The sequence below is a fragment of the Thermobia domestica genome, chromosome 2 (genome assembly GCF_964235325.1).
Source record: "Thermobia domestica chromosome 2, izTheDome1.hap1.1, whole genome shotgun sequence".
In the NCBI taxonomy this organism is placed as follows: Eukaryota; Metazoa; Arthropoda; class Insecta; order Zygentoma; family Lepismatidae; genus Thermobia; species Thermobia domestica.
This window is the reverse complement of record NC_137455.1, coordinates 15,220,604-15,246,494: the sequence shown is the minus strand read 5'-3', so window position 1 is coordinate 15,246,494 and position 25,891 is coordinate 15,220,604. Positions and strand designations below refer to the sequence as shown.

Sequence of the window (25,891 nt, the reverse complement as noted above, 5' to 3'; positions counted from 1 at the left end):
TTATAGATTTTGCGACGGCATTCGATTTAGCGATGTACAAACATTTTTTCAGAAGAGGAAGAAGCACCTGTTGACTTACAAGAGTAGTAGAAAAGAAAGCTAGATGAATTACATTTTGTGATGAAGACAGTATCTCAAGAAAATTAAAAACTGCAAGGTAATAAATGGTGAAAGGGTGGTCCTGAAGAATAGAATGGTGAGATAGACTGGAAGTTTGCGATGAATATAATAGGATACTACGAGATGGAGAACCGAACGCTAGATGGTGGAGACTGAAAGAGAAGAAATTAAGGAGATCGTTCGAAGAAAGTGTTTCGGAAGGAATAAACCTGCAAGAAGAGAATGTGCAAAAATAGTGGAGCATAAACAGTAGGATCATACAGATGGCCACAGAAAATATTTTTGGCTGCTGAACTCCAGGAAAGTCCTTCCTGCAGAAAAGGAGACGTGGCTGTAGAACAAGGAAATGCAAGAAGCTGTTAACGCGAAGAAAAAAGTAAAGAAAAAGTGTTTTGGGGGCAGAAGAGGAGAAGTGTAGCTTTAAGGTGGCCAATAAGGCAGCAAAGAGTGCAGTGGCTATAGCAAAACCACAAGCCTGGGAAGAAATGCATCACGAATATGAAGTACGAGGAAGAGTGAAGTTGCCATACAGGATAGCAAAAACTAGAGACAAAGTAACAAAGGACATCACGCATATTTCGCAAATGAAAGATGATCAAGGATTGGTACTTACCGATGAAGACAGGATCACAGAGAGATTGGGCAGTTATTTTGAAGATGTTTTAAATGAAGAAAATGCGAGAAAAGTTTTCAGCGATATAACTCCAAATCATGGAGCAACACTAAGAATAAGCTGGGAAGAAGTAGATAAAGCGTTAAAGAAAATGTGCACGGGAAAAGCGATAGGTCTAGATAGCATGCCAGTAGAAGTATGGAAGAGTTGGGGTTTGGAGACAGAAGGTATCGATATCGTATGGGATCTGATGCAGAAAATTTTATGAGCAGGAAGAAAATGCCAAGCCAGAGGAGGATAGTGTTATTGTATGTATTTTCAAGGAGAAAGGAGATATATAGAACTGTGGAAACTACAGAGGAATTAAACTAATGTCACACACGATGAAGATTTGAGAGAAAATTGTGGGTGTACGATTATGGGAGGAAACCAATAGGAAATGAACAATTTGGGTATGTGCCAGGAAAGAGTAAACAGATGCAATTTTAAAACTAAGACAAACTGTGGAGGAGCATCAGAAAAAAGAAAAGGGATTGAATATGACCTTTATTGATTTGGAAAAGGCCTACGACAGAGGACCACGTCAAGAAATATGGAGATGTCTGAGGAAGAAAAGAGTGCCAGAGAAATACGTAAAGATAATTCACGATATGATGGGAGCTACGATCCAAGAAAGAAGTGTGGGATTAACATGCTAAATCCATGTTCAGGTTTGATTACATCACGGCTTAACCCAAGGTCGCACCTCTTCAACATTTTCATGGATATTATAATTCATAATGTGAGGAATATCCGTGGTAGATGATGTTTGCCGATATTGTATTATGCAATACAAACAAGAAGAACTTGAAAGGAAGGTAGAGATGGAGAAAGTATGTGGAAAATAAAAGACCTAATAATTAATAGAAAGAGTAATGGAGAAGGAAATGAGGAAATAAGACTACAAGAAGAAAAATTGAGTGAAGTATTTAAAAAAAATAAAATTAAAATATTTAGGCTCATTTGTTGCCAATGGTGATTTGGACGTGGAAATATTACATAATGCAAGAGGCATGGCGAAATTGGAAGAAACTATGTGGTGTTCTATGTGACGGCAGAATCACTTTAAAGAACAAAGATATAGTGTACAGAATAGTGGTTAGGCCAGCCATGATTTCCAGAGCAGAAACATGACCAATAAAAAACACATGGAAAAAAGATTGAATGTTACCGAAATGAGAATGATACGCTGGATGTGTAGGATGAGAAGAGACATACGAGTGAGGAATGAGAAAGTATGGGGAACAACCATGGTTATAGGGATATCTTTGAAGATCCAAGAAAGAAGACTGAAATGGTGTAGCCAGTGGCGTTTTTACGATTTTGTTTCGGGGGGGCTTTGCTAACTTTCGAGGGGGAGGCTTTGCCTGAAAATGTGAAAATTCTGCAAGATATTTCATATACTTTACTACAATAAGTAAGATTTCGGGGGGCTTAAGCCCGGAATCCCCCCCCTAAATACGCCACTGAGTATAGCCATTTAATGAGGAGAACAAACGGTTATGTGCAAAGACGAAAGATGGCAATGGAAGTGGATGGGAAGAGAGGTAGAAAGAGACAATGGGTGGACATTGTTAAGAACGACTTAAGGGAATAAGATCTAACAGGCAAGAATTCCTGGACAGGGCTTTATGAAGGAGACTGACAACAAGTCGACTTCATGTAAGTTGGAACAGACGGGAAGAAGGGTTGATATGGTAAGGTCCAAAGGGAACAGCCTACTGAACTGACAGCATTGTTTTTTCATTTAACCTAGGACCCTTTAGCAACGTGGAGCCCAAATGGCTGGTACGATTGGAAAAGTTTTACTGTTTTAAGTCGAAAATCATTTATTTCCAACAACTTTCTTCTTTTTCTATTTTTTCGCACCTTCACTCATAATGAAATTGAGCTTTGCCCCGGACTTTTGATACACCCGGTATATTTTAGATGTTTTGAACAGCTTGAATGGAGACCATATTAATGCCTTATGTTCTTAGTACTGTAGATGAATTTTGTAGCTGCTTTGGGTATTATTATTATCGTATAGCCTATACAGAGAGTAATAGGTTTCTATATAGACGACTGGAAGTGTTCACACGTCTATGACATCGCGCTCATGCATCACTGGTTGTGTTCTGTGAGACAACCAGTATTCGTGACCGTTGCCTGATAGCGCATTTTCCTCTGGAAAAGAACTTTTGCAGGCGTAGGGGAATATATTATTCCATTTCTTACAATGGGCATATGAGAACCATGAGAGGCAGATGTTTCTGAAAATTGGTATCCTGACTAACTCTGGATCCCCAATTATCGTTGTGATAGTCAGTCGGTGCGGAAATGACTTGTTTACTAGCTACGTATAATACATATACAAAGCATTGTCCGGGGAGGCTGTGCCGAGTTATACTCCAAAAACACCGGAAAAAGGCAGAAAATGAAAAATGTATGCAGGTAACCTGATATCTATGGGAGGCGGACACGTGACCAAGAATACGGCAGTGCTGTTAGACAAGCCGTGTTGCCACCCCAACACAAACTTCTAATTTTTCAAATAGAACACATATAATTTTATGACATTAAAACAATTGGCATAAAACGTGAAGAAAAATAAGCAAAATGTGGGTTATTAGTGTTACCAAATAAGAGAGATACGAGGCTGTAAAGTTGAGAAATTATGGGGTTCGTACAGAGAAACGAACAAATGTACAACAAGACTGCAGAAGGAACAAATATACTGTACACTTAGAAAATAACGTATGTGGCGTACGTAAAAACATAGGTTACATTTGTAAATCCTTTAGTTTTTGGACTTAACGCACAGCAAACGTATAACTGAAAAAGTATATATTATACGCACTTTCTTATAAGTGTTCCGATTAAACGTTCTTTCCATACGAACGAAAGAACTGTATATAGGCGGTCAGGATCTCACATACAAATGGACGTATATAACATACGTATACGTATGTAATATATGGAAGACCGTTAGATGTCAGACATCCTGCAACGTCACGATGTAACATCTAAGAGGAAAAAGTACGTATCATATGGATGGCGTATGCTCATACTTATTTCCGTAGTAAATATAAGGATTTCATATATTTCTACAATATATCGCTGTCCGGATAACAGATTTTTCTCAGTGTAGGGAGTATAGTACAGCATACACATCCAGTGACTAACGGGCTTGATATATCATACCCAGTGTGCAGCTAGGTCGAGAAATATACATATTTTGCCCTACTATCTATGGCTTTTCTGTTGTATGTATTGGTGCCGTGTATTATGTTAAAATATTTTGTGTCTGTATATTACTGGTGACCTGAATGCAGTGTATTTTATCTCGTCTCACATGCTAACGTTTCCTGTACTCTCGACACCTATCACAGGTCATTAATCTTTGCGAATCGATTCTGACGTACTTTCTTGTCACATATTTGTTACCTTTCGTCTTCGTGCCACAGCTTTTCTCACTCTTTTCAGGCGCTACGCCGTCGTTTTTGTGATTTGAAAGCATGCAAGATTTTAGGCAGTGTTGCAACCCCAAGACAGTTCGTTTTATAGCACTCGGGAATGGTTTGAGATATAGATGGGGTCTCTACGGACCCCATAATTTCTCAACTTTACAGCCTTATATCTCTCTTATTTGGTAACACTGATAACCCACATTTAGCTTATTTTTCTTCACGTTTTATGCCAATTGTTTTAATGCCCTTAAAATGGTATACGTTCTGTTTCAAAAATTAAAAGTTTGTGTTGGGATGGCAACACGGCTTGTCTGATAGTACTGCCGTATTCTTGGTCACGTGTTTGCCTCCGATAGGTATCAGGTTACCTGCATACATTTTTCATTTTCTGACTTTTTCCGACATTTTTGTGGTATAATTCGGCACAGTCTCACCCGGTCACTAGTTGGTATATGTATTTTACGTAGCTGGTAAACAAGTTAGAGACCTGCACGGGCCGAATTTTTCGGCTCGAGCCCAATCCAGCCCGAATGTACCTAGGCCCGACCCAGCCCGGGCCCGAAAAGTTTTCGGCCCGAGCCCGGCCCGGCCCAATAAGTTTTTTAAAATTCTTGGCCCAAGCCCGGCCCGGCCCCGATAAATTTTAAAAGATTTGGCCCGACCCCGGCTCGATAATTTTTTAAAAAAATTAGCTAGAGCCCCAATCTTTCTCAAAATTTAGTATTAAACTTGACCTAACCCTCAAAAACATTTTCTAAGCTCTGGTTCACAACCTGACGCTTGCCTCCCGAATGGTACCATTGCCTCCTAGAACTTTGCCTGTCATCGAGAGAACAAAAACTCCATTTCCTGTAACAAAAATCTAACTTAATTGATTTTTAGCATAAAGTGAAGATGGCAATATTGTTTAGCGGCAGGCAAAACTTTCCCACCCCTTCTTTTCATATTTTGGGTTCAGTGAAGGTCAAGGTCAGAGTTCAATTTACCGCGCAATGCCTGCAACCCTCTATAGGGAAAGTGGAGCAACACAAACTGTAAATAGCTATTGCATTCTTTGTGATATTTTTCATGGGCACACTTCTTCAACGTTTGGCTTTATTACAATTATCGTTTAACGAAAGTCAATAATTATTAAAGAATTGCAATTGATCGGCCCGACCTGAAGAGAAATCAGTGTCGGCCCGCCCAAGCCCGGCCTGCGGGCCGAGCCCAGCCCGTGCAGGTCTCTAAAACAAGTCACTTCTGCACCGAGTGACTATCACCACGATGATTAGCGATCCACAATTAGTCAGGGTACCAATGTTCATAAATATCTAGCTGTCATGGTTCGCGTACGTCTGTTGTTAGTAAACTCTTCAAAGACTAGAAACTGCGCACAGAAGTCCATTGGGCTGACATCGAGATTCTTCACTGGGATATCGATGAACGGGATAATATGAACTCCGGTCTACTCTTTCAACTGTCTGTTGAATGCCAGCGATGATTTTGCTGTGTGACTAGACCCTTCTCCTTGTGCAAATCCACTGGTCAGTGTCCCTGTCGCTGTTGTGAGGTTTCCTCTTATTTTGAAGGTTCTGTATAATAATGTTGAGACTGAATTTTAACAATACAATAATAATAATAACCAACTTCACTAATAATTATAAAAGTCGGGACATTTTAATTTCCCAACAGAGCTGCGTCGGGACACGGGGCAGTTTTCCCGAAATCACATTCAGTGATAACCCTATAATGGTGCTTCCCTTTCTTTCGTAAAAATAAATAAATGATAATGTTATCTCGCTGGAGAATTTCTATAACCGCACGTAGATCTCTTATCTATCTACATAAAAATGAAGGCCACTATATTTTTGATTTCATACCTCTTGAAGCACTCGACCGATCTCAGAGATAGACCGAGCATAGATGAGGTTCGGGCTTGGGTTTAGTGGATTTTATCATTTCACTTTTACGATACAACATAGGAGATGAAGAAGTATATAAAATGATTAAAATTGACCGATATTAGTGTTGAATTCATAGTTTTCGAAATTGCTGCGACGAACAGTGACACTTCCGATGCCATTTACATTCAAACTCACTCTTTATGTCCAAAATGAAACGTATTCTCCCCGTGCGAAGAACGGGTATTCTGCTAGTGTATGTAGTATATAGGCCATTCTTTAAAGGAAGGAATACAGTTCTGACACGGGAAGGACCTACAAGTTGTCACTCTAATCTCATTGCCACATAGCACATCTGACAGAACATCATGAGAAATGGAAATGAGTAAAATTTAATGGGCTATGGACCAGAAGAATAGGAGCTTCAGAATTTGAATAACCAAAAAAAATTATATCATGGAATTATGTACGTTTAAAGTAAATGTCTTGTAAACCGTTAAAACAATCAAAACAAAAGTTGCACAATATAATGAGAACAAAATACCTTATCCAAAACAACAAACACTGTTGCCATAGGTGAAGCAGTGTTGCCAACCAAGCATAAAATATTTTGTTTGAAATAGCACCATTAACAAGTGTGCACAGATTTAAAATGCACTATTATCTCTAAACATAACAGTGAAGTGTAGTGATACAGTGTTGCACACTGTTTGAGCTACGTGTGCTGAAAAGGTTCAATGGAGAAGGCTAAGATGTGGCAACAGATAGTAATAAAGGAAATGCATTTAAAAAATGAGGGTTTTGCATTATACTTCTGTGGCCCCGATGAATAAGCAGACAACTCGCGAAAACAAAATGATACATGCGAGGAAAGAAACTCGTGTTTTTTAATTGTGTAAACTGGTTCTCCAGATTATCTCATGAATATTTGGAAGAGTACTTTCTTAGTTTATGTCTTTCGTGTTAAGTGACATATTCTTTTACTTTCCCTCCTACATACCATATGATTATGTTTGTACACTATAATATTACCATATTCGCATTGGAAATATTATTATTTTATTACTACCTCACTTTGCTTTTAGTCGGCTCGGATAACCGTGTGGTCTAGAAGGCTAGACAACCGACATATTAGGGATCTGGGTTCCAATCGCGCCTCGTACATGTTTTTGTTGTACTTTTCACCTTACATTTCGTTGTTATCTTTCTTTTTCATAGTGGTTAGGATCCCACTTTACACTATAGGTCCCGTCCTATATAGCTTTGGAGCTGACACAGGACGTAGAAATAGTATCACTCAAATTTCGTTTTTCAAATGCGTCAAGATTTTGTGACACTGCTGACATTTTGCTAGGTTATACTATCGGTGTTATGCATTTGAACTAAATCCATAGTATGAGACCCAGATTCATTTATTACCATCTGTTGCCACATGTCAGACTTCTCCATTGAACATTTTCAGCACACGTAGCTCCAACAGTGTGCAACACTGTACCACGACACTTCACTGTTATGTTTAGTGATAATAGTGCATTTTAAATCTGTGCACACTTGTATATGGTGCTATTTCAAACAAAATATTTTATGCTGAGTTGGCAATACTGCTTCACCTATGGCAACAGTGTTTGTTGTTTTTGATGGGGTATTTTGTTCTCATTATATTGTGCAACTTTTGTTTTGACTGCTTTAACGGTTTTCACGACATTTACTTTAAACGTGCATAATACCATGATATAATTTTTTGTATATTCAAATTCTGAAGCCCCTATCCTTCTGGTCCATAGCACCTTAAATTTTGCTCATTTTCATTTCTCATGATGCTCTGTCAGATGTGCTATGTGGGAATGAGATTTGAGAGACAAACTTGTGGGACCTTCCCGTGTGAGATGCCTGCGTATATTTGTCGCCGATACTGTCTCAAGCTTAACGTAGTGTCAAAACCATTGGAAATCACACCCTATACTCTGTGCCCCATGAATATATGCTTAGCGTACTCGTATATTGGCACAGGAGACCTGGTGTGAGCTAATATGATTCGGATCCCAAGTTAAGGGTCTTCACTACATCGAAATTAAACTACCGCTAATTTTAGAGTTTTTCTGTAATATCTTCAAAACAAATAAAAATACTCGAAAAGCAGAAACGTAGTGAACTAGATAATACGATTTTGCATGTGATACCGTTATCACAACTCATGTATCTGCTTTCGATTTGCAACTATAGAAATATTTAGCATTTTTTGCGGTTTCTGTAAATAGCGGGATACCAAAAGCGGATAGGTGAATTGTGGTAAAGGTATCACATGCAAAATCGTATTGTAGTTCACTACGTTTCTGCTTTTCGAGCATTTTTATTTGTTTTGAATATATTACAGAAAAACTCTAAAATTAGCGGTAGTTTAATTTCGCTGTGGTGAAGACCCTTAAGATGTAGGTGCTCGTCTCATATAGCCTCACTGCTGGAAAGGACGCTAAACTCTGATCAACACTGGGGAACCGCCTCACACTTGAAACAGTAATGCTGACCATGGATTAGACACAAGGGAATGTGTTGCTGTAAGTAAATCAGAGTTTCTGATAATTTTCCAGGAGAGAAGATAGAACTCCTTCGAAGTATTCTCTGGTTTGTAATTGCCATTTCGTAAACGGAGACAAGAAGAATGGACCAACTATATTTCCGTGGACCAAGCCTGCTTCTGAGAAACATACGGCGTTTATTATGCAACCAGAAAAGAAGATGCGAGTGACAAGGTAATCATAAAAATATAATATTTGCTTTAATTTAAGATTTTATGCAAACTCAAAAAAAGAAGAAAAAGAAGAACGTTTATCGCGGACATGTGCAAGTCGGAACAGGAGGTAGGCTAATCAGAGAACGTACTGGCATCGAGGGCCGTACAACACAGCGTGTAACATTTTTACAAGAATTGAATAACTATATTCAATAGAGGAACTCGTTCATAATAGACTAACATCAGAAACATGAAAACTATTATAACGATAACAAAAATATTAACTTGCTAAAGAAAAGAAGAAAAAAATCTTTACCATTTTAGTGGAAATCTTGAACTGGTCTCTCAATGCTCGGTAGGCTACACTGGATGTTTCAAACGGAGGATACGTATTTTAAAGGTGGATATCAACTATCCAGAAAAAAGAATCAAATCAGTTTAAGACATGGTTTCTCAACCTGTGGTACGCGTACCACTGGCGGCACGCGAGCTAATTTTCGTGGTACATACGGCTTATGGTGGTATCAATAATTAATATGCTTTGATGGTACGCGTGTGGAAAAGGTTGAGAACCCTTGGTATAAGAGATTACGTGCTTAATACATTTTCAATAACAAGTCAGGCGGGACAGATGAAAGGTTCCAGTGATGTCGGCTGTTGCACATGGCTGGTTTATGGTATTCCCAGTCTAAAGCAGTGACGCTCACAAGGAGGGCAGGGTTGTGCAAGATAGGCTATTATGAAAAAAAATCCACGATTTATTTATTTATTGTAACAACACAACAGGCATTTTGCCCGTTTACAGTGTTTGTTTACACATATGGTAAACGACTTTTTTTTTATTACAGAAAAAATACAGAAGTTTTTCTTTTACTAACTAATTCAGCTTATCAGATTACAAATTGTATTCCTAAACACTCTTTCTGACATACTGAATATATCTATTACTTCACACTTTCCTTCAATATTATTGTAGTATAAGCTCATTCTCCATAAATGGGATTTATATAGAATGTTAGTATGTGCTTTTTTACAGTACAGTAGTGATAAGCGCAAGAGTCTTGGTCTAGCAGTTTTATGCAAGACCAAGACCAGGAATCGCGATGGAAGACCAAGACCAAGAGTCTTGTACGATTACTGGTACAGTACTAGTTGAATTCTTTTGTAGAATGTAAAATGGGGAAAAATCATTACAACGTTCACTTGAACTTCTTGGCTTCAGTAAAAATGCCACTGGAGTGAATGTGTTCCCAGTAGTTCATGCAATCCGTGTGAGTTGATCTTCCCCTGTAGCATATAGCTACAGTACCGTATGTCGTTTTGTGAATCGGTTGTTCGAGTTTTCTGTAGTTATTACTCGTTTTCAAGCCTCACAGGTGTCATTCTAATCAAAGCTTGTTACACACAAAGAAATGTGTCATTGGTGCTGTATTACGATGCATTCCTGCGTTTTTAAATAATGAAGATTACTTATCGGGAAATCAGACATTATTCTAAAGGTGTGTATGTTATCTGGAGTAAACTTAAACCTTTGACCTTCGAGCTGGTAAAGTTTGTCGACTCGTCCTGGGGTAAATATAGCAAAAGAGGGATTTGTTTTTCACTCTTCAGTTGCTTTGCCTCAGACAGTCTGCTGACGAAACGCCACAAACATCCATATAAAAAAAAAAAAAAAAAAAAAAAAAGCGGCGACCAGAAAAAAATAACTTTCATGCGTATTTCGAAGTTGTTGCGGAAAGTGGGGAGCATCCGTATCGGTTATACGAACTATAAAAAAATCGAAGCAAAATGGCAATAAGAATGAAAAACAGAAACACTTTAGGTCTGAAAAAAATCATTTATCAGTCCATAAGAACGAAGCGCAGAACTATTTCCATTAATTTCAAAACAGCAACAAACTCGAAATATTACAGATTTCTTTAAACCTTGTTTGATTATAATCAATATTATTTTATTTTTTCTATCTTTTTAGCCAATATTGCTAAACATTTCATTATCATCATCATCATAGCTATTCTGCCGTTATTGGCAGGTCACTTGCTGCAACTAAGAAGCTTCGATATACGGTGATCCTGAGCTAGTCTCTTCGTCTTACGTAGCAATTTTCTGTTTTAATACCATCCTTCAACTACAATATCCTCCTCTCCCTCTCTTTCCCTCCACCATATCTCTAGCACTTCTCTCACAATATAGTTCCTCCTCAGCCAATGTTCCAAATAGTTCCTCTTTCTCCTCTTAATTACATCTAAAATTCTTGTTTTCTCCCTTACTGCTACTATTTCTAACACCTTCTCGAACGTTTTCCGTTCAACCCAGTTAATTCTCTTCTTTTATCTCCATGCGCACGTTTTGAAAGCCTCTAATATTTTCATCGCTTTTGCGTAGTGTCCATGTTTCTGCTCCATAGAGTACATATTTGGAATCAGTAAAACAAAATCTCAATATTTAATTGGAAGTTTGATCTATACAAAGAAGAGCTAATCGAGGTTGAAAACAAAAGAAATCTGATGTCTTTAGAGTGTAAAAATAATTTTGCAATTCGTGGTATTTCAGTAATTTGAACCGTCTTGATTTTGTTTCATGCGTCTCAGGAGTAGCCTCCCCTGTTTGGGAACCAGTGGAGTATTGGATCTGTTAAAAAGATAGAAAAAGATTACGAAACGTTTTGATTTATAAGTAGTGAAGCGTGGGCACCCATTGAAAAAAAAAATAAATAAATAAATAAAGGTCATGGCTTACATTGTACACTATCATAATACTTACACGAAGGTAAACCGTATATTAACATACATTGTATTTCCGTTACTATTGGTGCATTGTATAATTCATTATCCCTTATATCCAGAATAAAATTTCCCTATGAAAAGCATAAGATTTCTTAAAAACAAGACTTGCAAGACTCTTGCAAGCAAGATCAAGACCAAGACCAACACTGGGTGTCCAAGACCAACACTGGGTCTTGCATTTGCTCATTACTACGGTACAGGATACTACTATTGTTCAACTCGTTTTAGACGTTGGAACTTGCAGAAATATATTAGAAACTAGTTCTATGCAATCGATTTTATTATTTAATGTTTTATACAGAAAAACTAAATCATTAACAACCCTACGTTGTTCTAATGTCAGTATATTGAAGTTGTTTGCTAGTTCTAGGTATGATATGTATGCAGGTACAATTCAGTTTTATTTATGTATGTATGTATTTATTTATTTTTATACATTAATAGTTTCAAAAACGCCCTGTAGTGTTTCAATCATTTGGGTATATTTTGCATTATGAGCAGGGATGTAATAGGGCGTGGCGTATACGGGAGTATACGGCGTATAACCATCTAAAATGTTTATAGTCCAGCGTATACTCACCTTACATTTACGAAAGAATGAGCGTATATTGGGGTGCGTATACGCCAAGCAGTCTTGCGTATACTTTTGAAAACAATCGACCATATACCTACCAAAAATTCTAGCATTACAGCACTAATTATGAGGAGTCCAAATAACAGAAGCGTATTCCAATTGAGGTCTTATATAGGAATAATATAATTTCAAGATTGTCATGTGGCTACGATAGGGGTCAGCACGGGCTTGGGCCTACAAAGAATAGATCACTTCGAGTTCGGGCCAGGCTCGGGTCGTAAATTTTTAAATGTACGAGGGTCACTACGAAAGTTTTGAGATGTGAAATAGCTTACTTAAAATCAATTTAACACTTACGTTTTCTCAAAGTATTCACCATTACACTGTACACACTTTTGCATCCTCGAAAGCCACTTTTGGAAGCAGTGTTGCCAGTCTTATTCTTCAAGTGTTGAAAGTTTATTCTCGTAAGCCACTACAGCTTCTTCAGGGCTACCAAATCTCTTCCCACGCATGCGTTCTTTGATCCTGGGGAACAGAAAAAAATCACACGGGGCCAGGTCAGGGCTATACAGCGGATGAGTCATAAGTTTGACCTCCGTAGATTCTAATAACTGAATTGTGATGTTGGCCGTGTGTGCGGATGCGTTGTCATGATGAAGCAGGATCCCACGCATTCCAGTTCTTGGACGCCGTTCCCGAAGCTTCTGGAACACTTTTGTTAGGCAAACAGTGGTGTACCACTGAGCAGTAACAGTCCTTTGTTCTTCAAGTGGAACAGTTGCAACATAGCCAGATTTGGGGAAGAAAGTTACGACCATCTTCTTCCCCACACTTCGCGGTCGCTTCACTTTCGTGGGTGGATTTTCGTCTGGAAAGATCCAAACAGTAGACTGGCGTTATTTTCAGGGTCAAATTGATAGATCCAAATCTCACCATCAGCAACAATGTCAGAGACGCGTCGAGAGTTGCCTCCATAAAATCTTGCAAGCATTTCTTCACACCATTCCACGCGCATGCACTTCTGCTGTTCAGTCAAAGTGTGAGGCATCCAACGAGATGAAACCTTCCTGAGCCGAAGATGATCATGAAGAATTTTTGTTACTGCTGGCGTCCCAATGTTCACTGTAGATTCAATGTCCTTGAAAGTTGTTCGAGGATTTTCTCGAATCATTTATTCCACAGCAGCAATATTTTCATCTGACACAGCTGTTGCCGGACGTCCAGCTCTGTCTTCATCTTTAAGCGATGTCCGGCCTCTTCTAAATTCACCAAACCACCTAAAAAAATTGTAGCACGGGAAGGAGCAAGTTCCCCAAATGCCCCCTGCAAACGGTCAAGGCTTTGTGTCTCGTTCAAACCACTTTTGAAATCGTAAAGGATCATTGCCCGAAAATGTTCCCTTTCGAGCTCCATTCTAGATAGCCGAATACTGCTCACATGAACAAACAAGTGAAGGCGATAAGGCTACGCCGATAAGCGAGGCGAGTTGAAACTTGCTTCTCTTCTTCGCTCTGGATACCACTACCGAACGCAATTGTTGGAATTCAAATACTGTGCCACAACAATGCGTATCTCAAAACTTTCGTAGTGACTCTCGTACAACCATATTTTACGGGTCTTTTCGGGCCTAACTTTGTATAGGCCCTATATACTGTACAATGATATTTATCGCGGATCATTCTTTCTGCAGAACTTTTAAAACACATCTAAATTTGTAACTTGAAACGCTCACACTAAAATTCTGATTACCACTGTGCAATTGAGAGTAAAGCTAACTGTGTAGTGGAGAGAAAAACTAAAAATAACAGACATAAACACGCTTAGCTTATCCTAAATGAAAGTTCGAGCAGCCAGAGTATGGATTCCGTTCTTTTTCTTCAGAACAATCGACAATAACTTCTTTGAGGACTATCTGAGTGAGTTCAGTGCACATCCATTTGCATAAAAATTTGTACACATTGATATTTAGTTTTAAATATTTGAAATATTCATTTCAAGTTGGGCATTTCATGAGAATTTATGTAAATGAAATGAAACGAAATATTTAAGTTTAACGTCCCATGATTATGCACCGATTCTAAGGGAGACGGAATTTATATAAATGACCATATTCTTTAGAAAATTCATATACCGTAAACTGGGTATACTGTGTCCCATTTTTTTTTTTTTTTTTAATTTTCAAAATTTCCTTTCTAACATCTAAGATTAGGGAGGTAATTTAATGACATTTCTCCTTGTTCTAAAGCAATCCTTTGGCTTTCTTTTGAAAGTAGTAAACACTCAGTGTGACCAAGAATGATGATTGAAATTCCAATTTTTTGATGCCATGCAAGATTTTTCATGGTTGGGGTAACTTTAACCCATTTGTCAAAATGACTAATTAATACACGAAAGTATTATTGTAGCACGGTATTTAAGAAGCAGAAGAGAAGAACATGGTATTATATACACATTCGTGAAATTATCAATTTTTACTCAATTTCAATAGAACGAGAAATATTGTCTGATGAAAATATTTGTATTCTACTTGGATGAATACGAAACATCTACAAAAGAGCGCTACAAATTTCTGAATACTTAACTTAAAATACCGATATTACAAACAAAGGGGTGAAATCACTTTGCTCAGTTTAGAGGAAACCAAAAATATCGTTCAATGAAAATCTCTCTAAGTGGATGAATACATAACATCCGAAAATAAGACCACCATATTCTTCATTACGGTAGAGTACTTTAACGGTACCATACTGCTCAGTTTTAACGGGATGATCTTCCTTTTCTCGGCACAAAAAAATTTATATTGGACCTTATGGGGAGAATATGGCTACCGAATTTTCTCATTTCCTAAGGAACTAGGTATTTCTAAGAGAAAAGAAAAATTTTGCAGCATTCTACAGAAGTTTATTAACGGGTTGAAATACTTAAATTGTATATTTGTCTACTAGTTTAGCAGAAATAAATTATTAAAAAATAAATAAATTAGTTTCTTTTTATACAAATTATAATATGTCTAACTTTGGAACCAATTATGGTAGAAAGAACAACTTTTTTTTTTTTTTGTTTTATTCCTTGAGAAAAAAACGACTCTAATAGTTTTAATCACAACCATATCTGATACGCCAATTAAAAAATAGTACTTTTATATAAGCATTAAAGTCCACCTGTCAAGAAGTTTGACGAGGGTAAGACATCCGCGCCCACCCTTTTCTTGTGTTTTCGTCCCGAGAGATATGAAGGGAAGGGTCTTCATAACTCTCTTTCAGCTATATACACAGACCGTTTTCACAGCAGGTATCAATGCGAATGTAAACATCCTGTCCTCGCGTTCAATAGCCCAAGTTCGACCACTTTCTCTCTCTCTCTCAGATCCGGCCCGCGAACCGACGTTTGGATATGCCTGCGTCAACAAAAATATTTCCCCCGTAGGATGCTTCTTTGTATTGAAGAGAAGGCTAGTTCCGAGAAATGCCCAAACGATAGTAAGGAATTTGAATGTCAAGTTTTGACCACCAGAAATTCCCGCGAAGTAATAATCTTATACATCCCAGCTACTCATTCCAGTTAGTGAGCAAGTACAGGTCAGATCTGTGTGGGAAGCGAAACCGAACTGTGACAATTTGCGTAGTATAACACATTATGGAAAACGGACCAACAATGAAACGAAAAAAGAAGGGTTATTTTCCATCAAAAACACCGAAACGTAATAAACAATCGAAGGCAAATAAGAAATCGTGGATGCTTAGAAAGGCTATTCCAGTACCAGGATCGGAGGATACAGTCAGTGATGAAGGAAGGTCAGTAAGCTATTTTTATATTTACACTCGAACCTCGTTAACCCGGACCCCGCTATCTCGGAAGTCCGGATAACCCGGATCGATTTTTGTAGAACAAAACATTAAAATTAAGCCGTAAAAACTGTGATTACTGTCGACGCAGTCGTGTAGGCGGGCGGGAGGGGTTGGCGGACGTGGTAAATATCATCTTTTTGTGAGTATAAAAGTATTGTGTGTTGTAATACAAAGAAGACTTAGATGTTTTTTGGTAAGTACGTTCACTTCTTGTATGTTTTTCCCCTATTCTCCGGTTAGCCCGGATATTCGTTAACTCGGACCGGCTCCGGTCCCAATTGGTCCGGGTTATCGAGGTTCTACTGTACTAGATATTAATAAAAAGTAAGATTATAGATGCCTAAGCCATGGGAGAAGAACTTTTCAGACTGGCGGGGGCGCAAACATAAAACTTTGCCCATTCACTTTCGTGGCAGTACTGGACAACAAACTGGATATTGCCAGAAACTTCTTCAGTAATTTGTTCTATTAGTGATTAATTTTGCATACAACAACTAATTTGTTACTCAAAAAGTTCGAGTTAATGCACTTAGCCTATTTCATTTTGGAGCCAGAGCGGTATCTCAAGAACAGCAACAGGATAATATTCCAAAAAGATGTCTCAAAAGTATCAAAGTTCTGAACAATTTTTACAGCTGTAGTGGAGAAATAAAGTTATTTAGGACATTATTATTTTGTTTATTTCTAACGACAATTAAAAAGTTTATGTGCATTGTGCAAAATTATTTTGACTTGCAAAAGAATATTTTGTAATGAAATTTAACGAGTTAGTTCTTATGTGATCTGATGAGACTTCAATTGAGACTCCCCCCACCTCGCTCCCCTGTATCACTTCGTTTGACATTTCAAAGAAAATATTTCTCATTACTGTTAGTTTTTATGCAATCTCAGGAAATATTTTTATTTCTGCCTCAGAAAATATGTTGTATGTAAAGAAAGGATGAATATTTTCGAGAGTACATTAGTAAATCAAAGAGTTAAAAAAAAAAAAAAAAAAAAAAAAAACTTGGCACAGGGCAACAAGAGACAGCTTTCCTTGAAAAATTGAAACGACGGCTGTTTGTACTTTTTTCTGGATTATGCTGGCGTTCACATTGAAGTAAGGCAATTTTGAACCAAATTTGGTTTCATTTCTGACTTTTTTTGGTGTGTGTGTGTGTGTGTGTCATACATATTGGAACAGTTTTGATTGAAGAGTGCGGGACACATTTTAAGCAAGGCTTAAATTGGTTAGATCGGTGTCTATAAGATGAACTAAATCAAAATTAGCGACCGGAATGCTATTTGGTCTATTTATTGAGATTTCTGAGAGATTTATTGAGATTTATTGAGAATTGAAAATTCTTGCAATTCAGTCACTGTATAATATTCTCTTTTAGAAGCTAATGTATGTATGTGCGTGTGTGTGTGCGGGGGTTAATCTTCCTTATTACATTGCAGCATTTGTACACCATTTCATCTTTAATATTGGGCCATTACCAACACAGTGTTGCCCCCAAAATTGGGCCAATGTTACCCCACGCAATTAAACGCTTAATAGTTTGTGAGTAATTGAACAAACATTTAAGGTGTTAACTTATTAATATTCGCTAATGAACATGTTTTTATATTCTACTTACTTGTGCATTCAAGATATGTCACTTTAATGCAATGAACAAAAGTTGTGGAACTTGAAATATGATAAATGTCAGGCCCGCAACCAGAGGGGGGCTATGTGGGGCCTGGCCCCCCTAAACTTTTCGTGGCCCCTCCAAACCTTAACACAAAATGCTATTATTCATACAAAAAACACAATTTAGCTATTGGTAAGAGAATGTTTAATGACTTGGCCCCCTAACATATTCATACCCCCCCCCCAAACCAGTGTGGCTAGTTGCGGGCCTGATAAATGTTTACTTGCTAATAATTGCTAGTATTTTGCTTTCCACGTTCTGGAAACAAATCTCTAGCGCCAGTATTTACGTGTTCTGAATGTTGTAATACGAGGTTCACTACGAAAGTTTTGAGATGTGAAATAACTTGCATACTTAAAATCAATTTAACACTTACACCATTACACTGTACACACTTTTGCATCCTCGAAAACCACTTTTGGAAGCAGTGTTGCCAGTCTTTTTCTTCAAGTGTTGAAAGTTCATTCTCGTAGGCCACTACAGCTTCTTCAGGGCTGCAAAATCTCTTCCCACGCATGCGAAAAAAATCACACGGGGCCAGGTCAGGGCTATACGGCGGATGAGTCATAAGTTTGACCTCCGTAGATTCTAATAACTGAATTGTGATGTTGGCCGTGTGTGCGGACGCGTTGTCATGATGAAGCAGTATCCCACGCATTCCAGTTCTTGGACGCCGTTCCCGAAGCTTCTGGAACACTTTGTTAGGCAAACAGTGGTGTACCACTGAGCAGTAACAGTCCTTTGTTCTTCAAGTGGAACAGTTGCAACATAGCCAGATTTGGAGAAGAAAGTTACGATCATCTTCTTCCCCACACTTCGCGGTCGCTTCACTTTCGTGGGTGGATTTTCGTCTGGAAAGATCCAAACAGTAGACTGGCGTTTATTTTCAGAGCCAAATTCATAAATCCAAGTCTCATCACCAGTAACAATGTCAGAGACACGTCGAGAATTGCCTCCATAAAATCTTGCAAGCATTTCTTCACACCATTCCACACGCATGCGCTTCTGCTGTTCAGTCAAAGTGTGAGGCACCCAACGAGATGAAACCTTCCTGAGCCGAAGATGATCATGAAGAATTTTTGTTACTGCTGGCGATCCAATATTCACTGTAGATTCAATGTCCTTGAAAGTTGTTCGAGGATGTTCTCGAATCATTTGTTCCACAGCGGCAATGTTTTCATCTGACACAGCTGTTGTCGGATGTCCAGCTCTCGTTTCATCTTTAAGCGATGTCCGGCCTCTTCTGAATTCACCAAACCACCGAAAAATTGTAGCACGGGAAGGAGCAAGTTCCCCAAATGCCCCCTGCAAACGGCCAAGGCTTTGTGTCTCGCTCAAACCACTTTTGAAATCGTAAAGGATCATTGCCCGAAAATGTTCCCATTTAAGCTCCATTCTAGACAGCCGAATATTTTATTTCGGGTTCATTTGATTATCACACGAGCTCGGGCCGGGCCCAGCCCTAAAGAGTGAAGCATATTGCGGACTGGGGTAGGGCCTCACATTATAAATCCACGGGTCGGGCCCAGCCCGCTCTAAAGATTCCGGCCCGTGCAAACCTCTAGGCTACAAAAGTCTTTACTTACACGATAAAGAAAATCAAGATTCTTATTAGGGATGCGCACGAGACAATGTTTGAGGTTGTATCGTCTCGAAAATGTGCTGTAGAAGTGATGTCTCGACTCGAAAAATATATATTTGTCTATTGGAAGAGCTATGTCTCGACTCGAATTTTGTCAGAAAAAATTCTATCTCGACTCGTCTCGTGCTTATCCCTAATTCTTATATGCATTGTTCGCAAGTCTCGATGTTATATGTATACGCGCGTGTGTTGAAAGGATATGAGATCAAGTACTTGAACCTCCCCTTGATAAAATTCTGCGTACACCAATGGTGTAAAGATATACTTTAACGATGTTTAATACGTGCGTCATCTTTGTCTTTTAACTCATTGATTTTTCTGGGAAATTATTCTTTTGTTGTTTTTGAAATAAACAGATTTTTTTTTTTGTTTTAACTGGTTTCTTCTTCAGATCTATTAAAATGTCCCCTAAGTGGCAGAAATTAAATTTTGTGTAATTTTATTAAATGTAAATCGTGTTTAATTTAAATACTATCAAATGTATATATAACCTAAATTCATTTGGAATGATGAGGGACATTTAAGGGGACTTGAAGATACTAGGAAAATCGCATGATTAAAAATCCAGCTCATATCAAAGAAACAACAAAAATTCCCCACTTAAATCAAAGGGTTAGAATACAAACATGGAGAGGCATACTTGAAAACCACATGATAATTTCCTTAATACTATATATGATAATACCCTTGCGGTAATTATACGAGAATTTCAGAACGCACTTTTTTTTTTTTTTTTTTTTTGCAGTTTTTCAATATGCAAATAAATTGTATATTTGGTTTAACTAATTATAAAACACACACTGAGGTTTTTAACAGTAATTCCCACTAAAACAAATCAATAACGATTTGAGAATTGACAAATGGCAACCCTGAATCAATTCTTTAAATTCAATTACGTTTACGAGGGAGTGGAAATATTATTGTTCTTCAGAGTAGTGTTAATGGTGAGAACAGTGAAGACGATTTGGAGTTCAAAATTGAAGATTTCTAGATAAGTTTATTATATATTGTTGCTATTATTAGCAGTGTTATACTTGTTTCTAGAATTATCACGGGCATAACGAATATACGATAATTTTAAAGGCGAAAATCAATAATTTTGTTGTCTGAGGTTGGCAACTCTGTCGAGAGGTAGTCAGCGACGCACTTAGTTTTCTTTATCTCGAAGTGTTCCGGATCCGGACTTTAAGCGTTCACTCGTAAGTCGAATTTCTCAGAAATATTGTGCTAGGAATTTATAAGTAAGTGAGTGCCATTATAAAACTGGTTCTTAGAAGCTCCCAGGAATATTGTCTGCCTAATGAATTGTTAGCTTTCGAAAGAATTGAGTTACAAGAACAATACTAATCATGGGCTGAAACGTATTCCGGTGGAAGAAACCATTTGGGAAGTGGTAACTTACAAACCTGGCGAAGGTCTTTCTCCTCCCTTGCCTTTGTCCTTGAACCCCTGCATACTCTTTGTTTTACGAGTGCAGATTACAGTTCTTTGTGTCAGTGGTGTTTGAGATTACCCTTTAAAACTCATGGAGAAGAAGCGAGTTTTGAGAGCTTTAACTTTGCGTGAGAAACTAAATCTTATCAATGAAGTTGAAAAAAACGTGCGACGAAAGAAGGATATTGCAGTCGAATTCGGAATTCCTCCAAGCACGCTTTCTACCATTTTAAGAGAGAAAGAACAAATCAGAAAAGCAGCACAAACATTGCATTTCGCACCAAACAGAAAGCGTTTTAAATCTTCGACTTATCCAAATCTGAAAGAAGCAATGCTTGCGTGGGTGAAATGTATGAGAGACAAAAACATTGAACTTCAAGATAATTTAATTCGGGATCAGGCAGAAAAGGTCGCCAAAGAGTTAGGAATCGAGTCTTTCCAACCAAGTACCGCTTGGGTGCAGAAGTTTAAATATCGCGATAGAATTGTGCAGAAACAGAAACTGGCGGCAGGTGAAAGTACAGTTTTATCTAAGACTGACTGTGTACATAAACATCCTATCTTTTGGCCTTCTCTTTGGGCGGATTGTGATCCGATTTGTTCTGGTGATATGATTAGGTAAGATTATGTTTCCTATATGTCGATTTTTTTTTTTTTTTTTTTGTAGCTTTGTTATACTCGACTTTTCTGTAATTCGAATCTTGAAGTTCCAAACGAACTTCGAGACACGGATTCGAAATGCCTAATGGTTGTATACAGCTTTGACTAAATCCTGGGATCTGTGCCTAATTCCTATACAGGGTGTTCAGAACAATACCGACAACGTTTGGGAAGCCATTTCTGACACCAAGATAAGACAAAAATTCTAGTGAACCTGGATGCACAAATGCTTCCTTTCGGAGTTATAGGCTGCCGAAAACATAAAAAAAAAGAACTTTAAAGGTCCATAGCTCCAATAATATCGTCCCTTTGTTTGCAAAGTGTCGTATCTTAAAAAAAAAAAAAAAAAAAAAATCGATTTTTGAGTTAAGACTAGCCCCCAATTCTTCTGTAGGAGCTCTATAATTATTTAACAGCCGTATCTAAATTCCTAAATATAACTGTGGAATAAGCAGATTGATGTTCGTCGTATCTCAATTGTAGAGAATTAAATTTCTCTCGAACTGCCGTAACTGAAGATAGGCCTACGACAGTTTGCAAGAGAAATTAAGGTAAGTTTCTATTGTTCACACACAGTCGTATCTCAAAAGACTTTTTTATGTATGTGTGTTTTCACCTTAATGCGTAATTTGTTTTAATATGTTGTTTAAGGAAGTCTCAAATATTTATGTGCGTTAACAATTGGTCCCTGTGATTGAGCTGGCTCGTAGAAAGCAGCCTTTTGTGGAAGTGGACGTGGAACTACAGCATACTGATTTCGTCAATTTCAAGCAGTTCTCCAAAGAACTTAGAATTCTACAAATTCTAGAGTCAAAGGAAAGTAATGCAAGAGACGTAAACTGGAAGAACATGGGGGGCCGCGGTGTCTCAGTGGTAAAGCATTCACCTCTGGTGCATGGGGTCCTTGCTTCGATCCCAGCTCGCGACAAGTGTTTTTTGTAGTGGACAAACACCGTCTGCTTAGGTTTTTCTCGGGGTTCTCCTGTTTCCTTCTACTTCCTTCACTCCACCATTTCATTCATTTCCCATCATCACTGTCTCCTTTAGCCTCGCCGGCACAACGTGGGAAGTAAAACTTAATAATTTCATTTCATTTCATTTTGGAAGAACATGATGGAAATAAGAGTTTTGAAGAGGTCACCGACAACCAGCGACGCAACTAAGCTAGTTATCGCCCGGGCCAAGAACTCGTCTTATTCCTTCTTCCCTTGATGAACCAAACCAAAACGCTCCTCGACTACAGATAATATTTGCATCACACAGCAATTCTCCTATTCCATTTTTTCTTGAAATGGTGAAGCTTGATTTCAGAATTAATTATGACAAACAGTCAAGCTGTTGTCTCGAGTATTATACTCGGATATTTTAGAAATCTCTTAAATCGACGTAAGTTAAATGCATACAGAAAAAGCTGGAACTAAAATTTAAGTATGTGAGCCTTTTGGCTGCAAAGGTTTTTAGTTTCCTCAAAAGATAACTTTGAAGTTGTCCTGTTTCCGACTTTTTTTTTTTTTTTTTTTTATAATCTTCAGTTTGCTAAAACTTCATCTCTTGCCTTATAGTGAAAATAAATATTTGTCCAGTTTTGCGCCCCCAATCCGGCGCCCATGGCACAAGACCTGTTTCGGCCTGTTGACATTAGCACAGAAGTCTTTGGTGTTGCATGCAAGACTCACGCAAGCTCAAGACTAACCTGCAGGTGTCTTGCACACGTACTACTCGTATATTTTTTTTAGATGGAAAGGAAGTGAAAATATCGAAAGCACTTTTACATTCGATCACTCACTTCTGCCTGTCAGATTCTCTTGAGCCATGACCATTCTCATTATCGTTTGTTGTCTGGGACTGTGGACAAGAGCAGGACACTTTTGTTCCCTCACCCAATATTTTAAGGTGGAGATCTCGCCCCTCAATATATAATCCAATTGAGGAAGAATTAGCAAAGAGGGGCAATAATTCCTGTCGTAAACTTCGTCGTGCCTTTAATTCAATATCAGGAACAGCCTTTATATTGGATAGAAAATGCTGTTTCCAAAATGGTGTTTGTAAATAGAGCACTAAAGCTTCAACCAACACTCTGGCAGCACTAATATGAAAAGTACAGATGGATGTAGTGCACAAAGTTGTAATGAACTTCTGAAATTTTGAATCTGAATTTGTTTTAATGCCTTTAAGCTAATTTGACTTAGGTCTTAAATTTCGCAGCGGAGTAGCGGACCGAGATCTGGGGGAGAGAAGGGGGCCTCCATCAAGCAGTTGATAGAAAACAGGTGAATATGATGATTTATTTATTCATTGTTTAGGCCCTCCGATATTTTCTTCAAGTCGGTACCTATGGACAGCAGCGCAAATCTGTCTTCAACATTGGGAAGGGGGGTGGGGACGACAAGGGTTCCTTTTTTTTTTAAGCGATGTTCAAAATATTTATGAAGTTGAAAAACAATGCTGTGGAGGTTCAAGGGAGCAGAGTTACTTCAACATTGGGAAGCGGGCAGATTTGAGGCTTATTCTGGGGGGAATTCAATTTCATCTCACTTTTCTTTGTGGCAATCGGACACAAATCATCATATTTCTGCCCAAAAAATAAATTTCAAATCCAATTATTGGGGGGGGGGCAGTCCCCTCAGTTCCAAGATTAGAGAGGACATGTCCCCTCATTCCCCGGGATTTGCGCCAGTGCTTATAGACACGAGTTCTCCTTAGTAAAAGCAAGCAACAAAAGTATACTGTTAATGTTAGCCAAATAGAATCCCGATGTATCTTTAGTTTCCCTTTGAAACGTACCTGAAGCACGTAGAATGACAATAAATTGGAACGGTGTGTACACAACGACAAAGAGGACAATTCTATGAATTGTTACAAGGTTAATTGTTACAAGTGTCTGATTTACTTTGGCTGTCATTTGATTAATTTATGTTAGCCCATGATTGGATAGTGTGAAATCCTTCGAAAAATAGTTGTGTATCTAAGACAGCAGATAAATTACAAGTAAACTAACAAAACATGTTACAGAAGTTCTAAAACTAAAGCGAAATGTAGTATTGAACTTCAGTAATTCTGTTGACATTCAAATTGAAGAAATAGGCAGAGTAACACCATTTTGAGTTAAGTATGTTAAATAATTATATATGTAAGATATATATACTTAGGTATACTGGGTATAAGACAATGCAGTGACAAATTAGTTATTTTTCTCCTCACATCAGGATTTAAAAAAAAAAAAAAAAAAAAAAAAAACTTCAAATCAAAGACTCCAAAGTGAAGGGTTGGTTTTTCGGTGGGAGGGGGTTCCAAAGTCAGGTTCGCCTCCAGTACCTATGTGACTTCCTTCCTTTAGAATGTGGTTGGCTGGATTTCAGTGGTTTAGCGTCCCATTCAGCAGCGAGGTTACAGCTTAACGTGCGATCCGAGCTCGGGTCTCCCACGCCAAGGCACGTACGCTATCCACATAGCCACAAGAGAGCTTTTGTAGAAGAGGCGCTAATAAGGCGAACACTACTTTCTCGTTTCGTGTGTGGGAAGATTCAAGCCGAAGCCTTCCATTTGTGCGGTCCCTTAAGGGCATCTTATACTTTTTACCGCTCGTTTCTCAGTCCTCCTAAGATAATATGCAAATTTTACTTCATGAATATCTAACGAAGTATGGTACTCAACAACTTAAAATTCTCCATACGAATACCAAAAAACAATAGAAATTGAATGACTGTTTCAATTTCACGCTTAATGACGCAGATCACGAGTAATGGACTTTTTTGATAACATCGTAATGGACTATATATTAAAAGGGGTTGCCACGTTAGAAGAACTTGTAGCTGTCATTAAAAAAAAAAAAAAAAATCTTGAAACCCTACGATATTCCATCATGTACACAGTCTTGAAAGAGTCATAAAACATTTTTTCCATCTTGCAAGGAGTCGAACAGTGTGTAAAGGCCAATCTACACCATAAAAGATCTTGTACAAGATCTTGTAGCTGTCATAAAAAAAATCTTGAAACCCTACCATATTTCCCCGTGTACACATAGTCTTGATAGGGCCATAAAACATTTTTTCCATCTTGCAAGAAGTTCAACAGTGTCCAACTTTTTGGGTCGTCTTGCTTGCTACCTGCTATCGCCCTCCCGCTGACATAAAAGAAAATCCAGTTGCGCCGCTTCCGAAACAACGGTTTCTTTTGGGCTGGAGGGGGAAGAGCCAAAATACACATTTTTACGACTGCCAGGGAAAACAAGTGTCTCTTCTTTTGTTAACAGCTCGGTTCCATGAATGTAGGCATCGAAATAATTTAGCTTCCTCACAGATATGAAAATAGCATACTGAATTCAGGATGGTACTGCAAGCTAAATTCTGTAATCATAGCAGATTTAATCGAAGTTATTATCTTTCACAATTATTAATTTTAATAATAATAATAATAATAATAATAATAATAATAAT

The 25,891-nt window shown here is 38.1% G+C and overlaps 1 protein-coding gene across 7 annotated transcripts in view; it reads left to right on the top strand.

Annotated features, from left to right (window-relative positions):
* The window catches only part of LOC145670574 (uncharacterized), a 216,704-nt gene that overhangs the window by 85,447 nt on the left and 105,366 nt on the right, over positions 1-25,891 (top strand). For 3 of the 7 annotated variants that reach the window (XM_081739410.1, XM_081739446.1, XM_081739453.1), the window contains exon 2: positions 8,693-8,854. The exons of 3 other annotated variants lie outside the window; for them this stretch is intronic. In XM_081739410.1, the coding sequence (XP_081595536.1) occupies positions 8,693-8,854 (162 nt within the window). Of the gene's footprint in view, positions 1-8,692; positions 8,855-20,550; positions 21,414-25,891 lie in introns of those variants that run through there. One more of the 7 variants, XM_081739379.1, reaches the window with a different exon arrangement.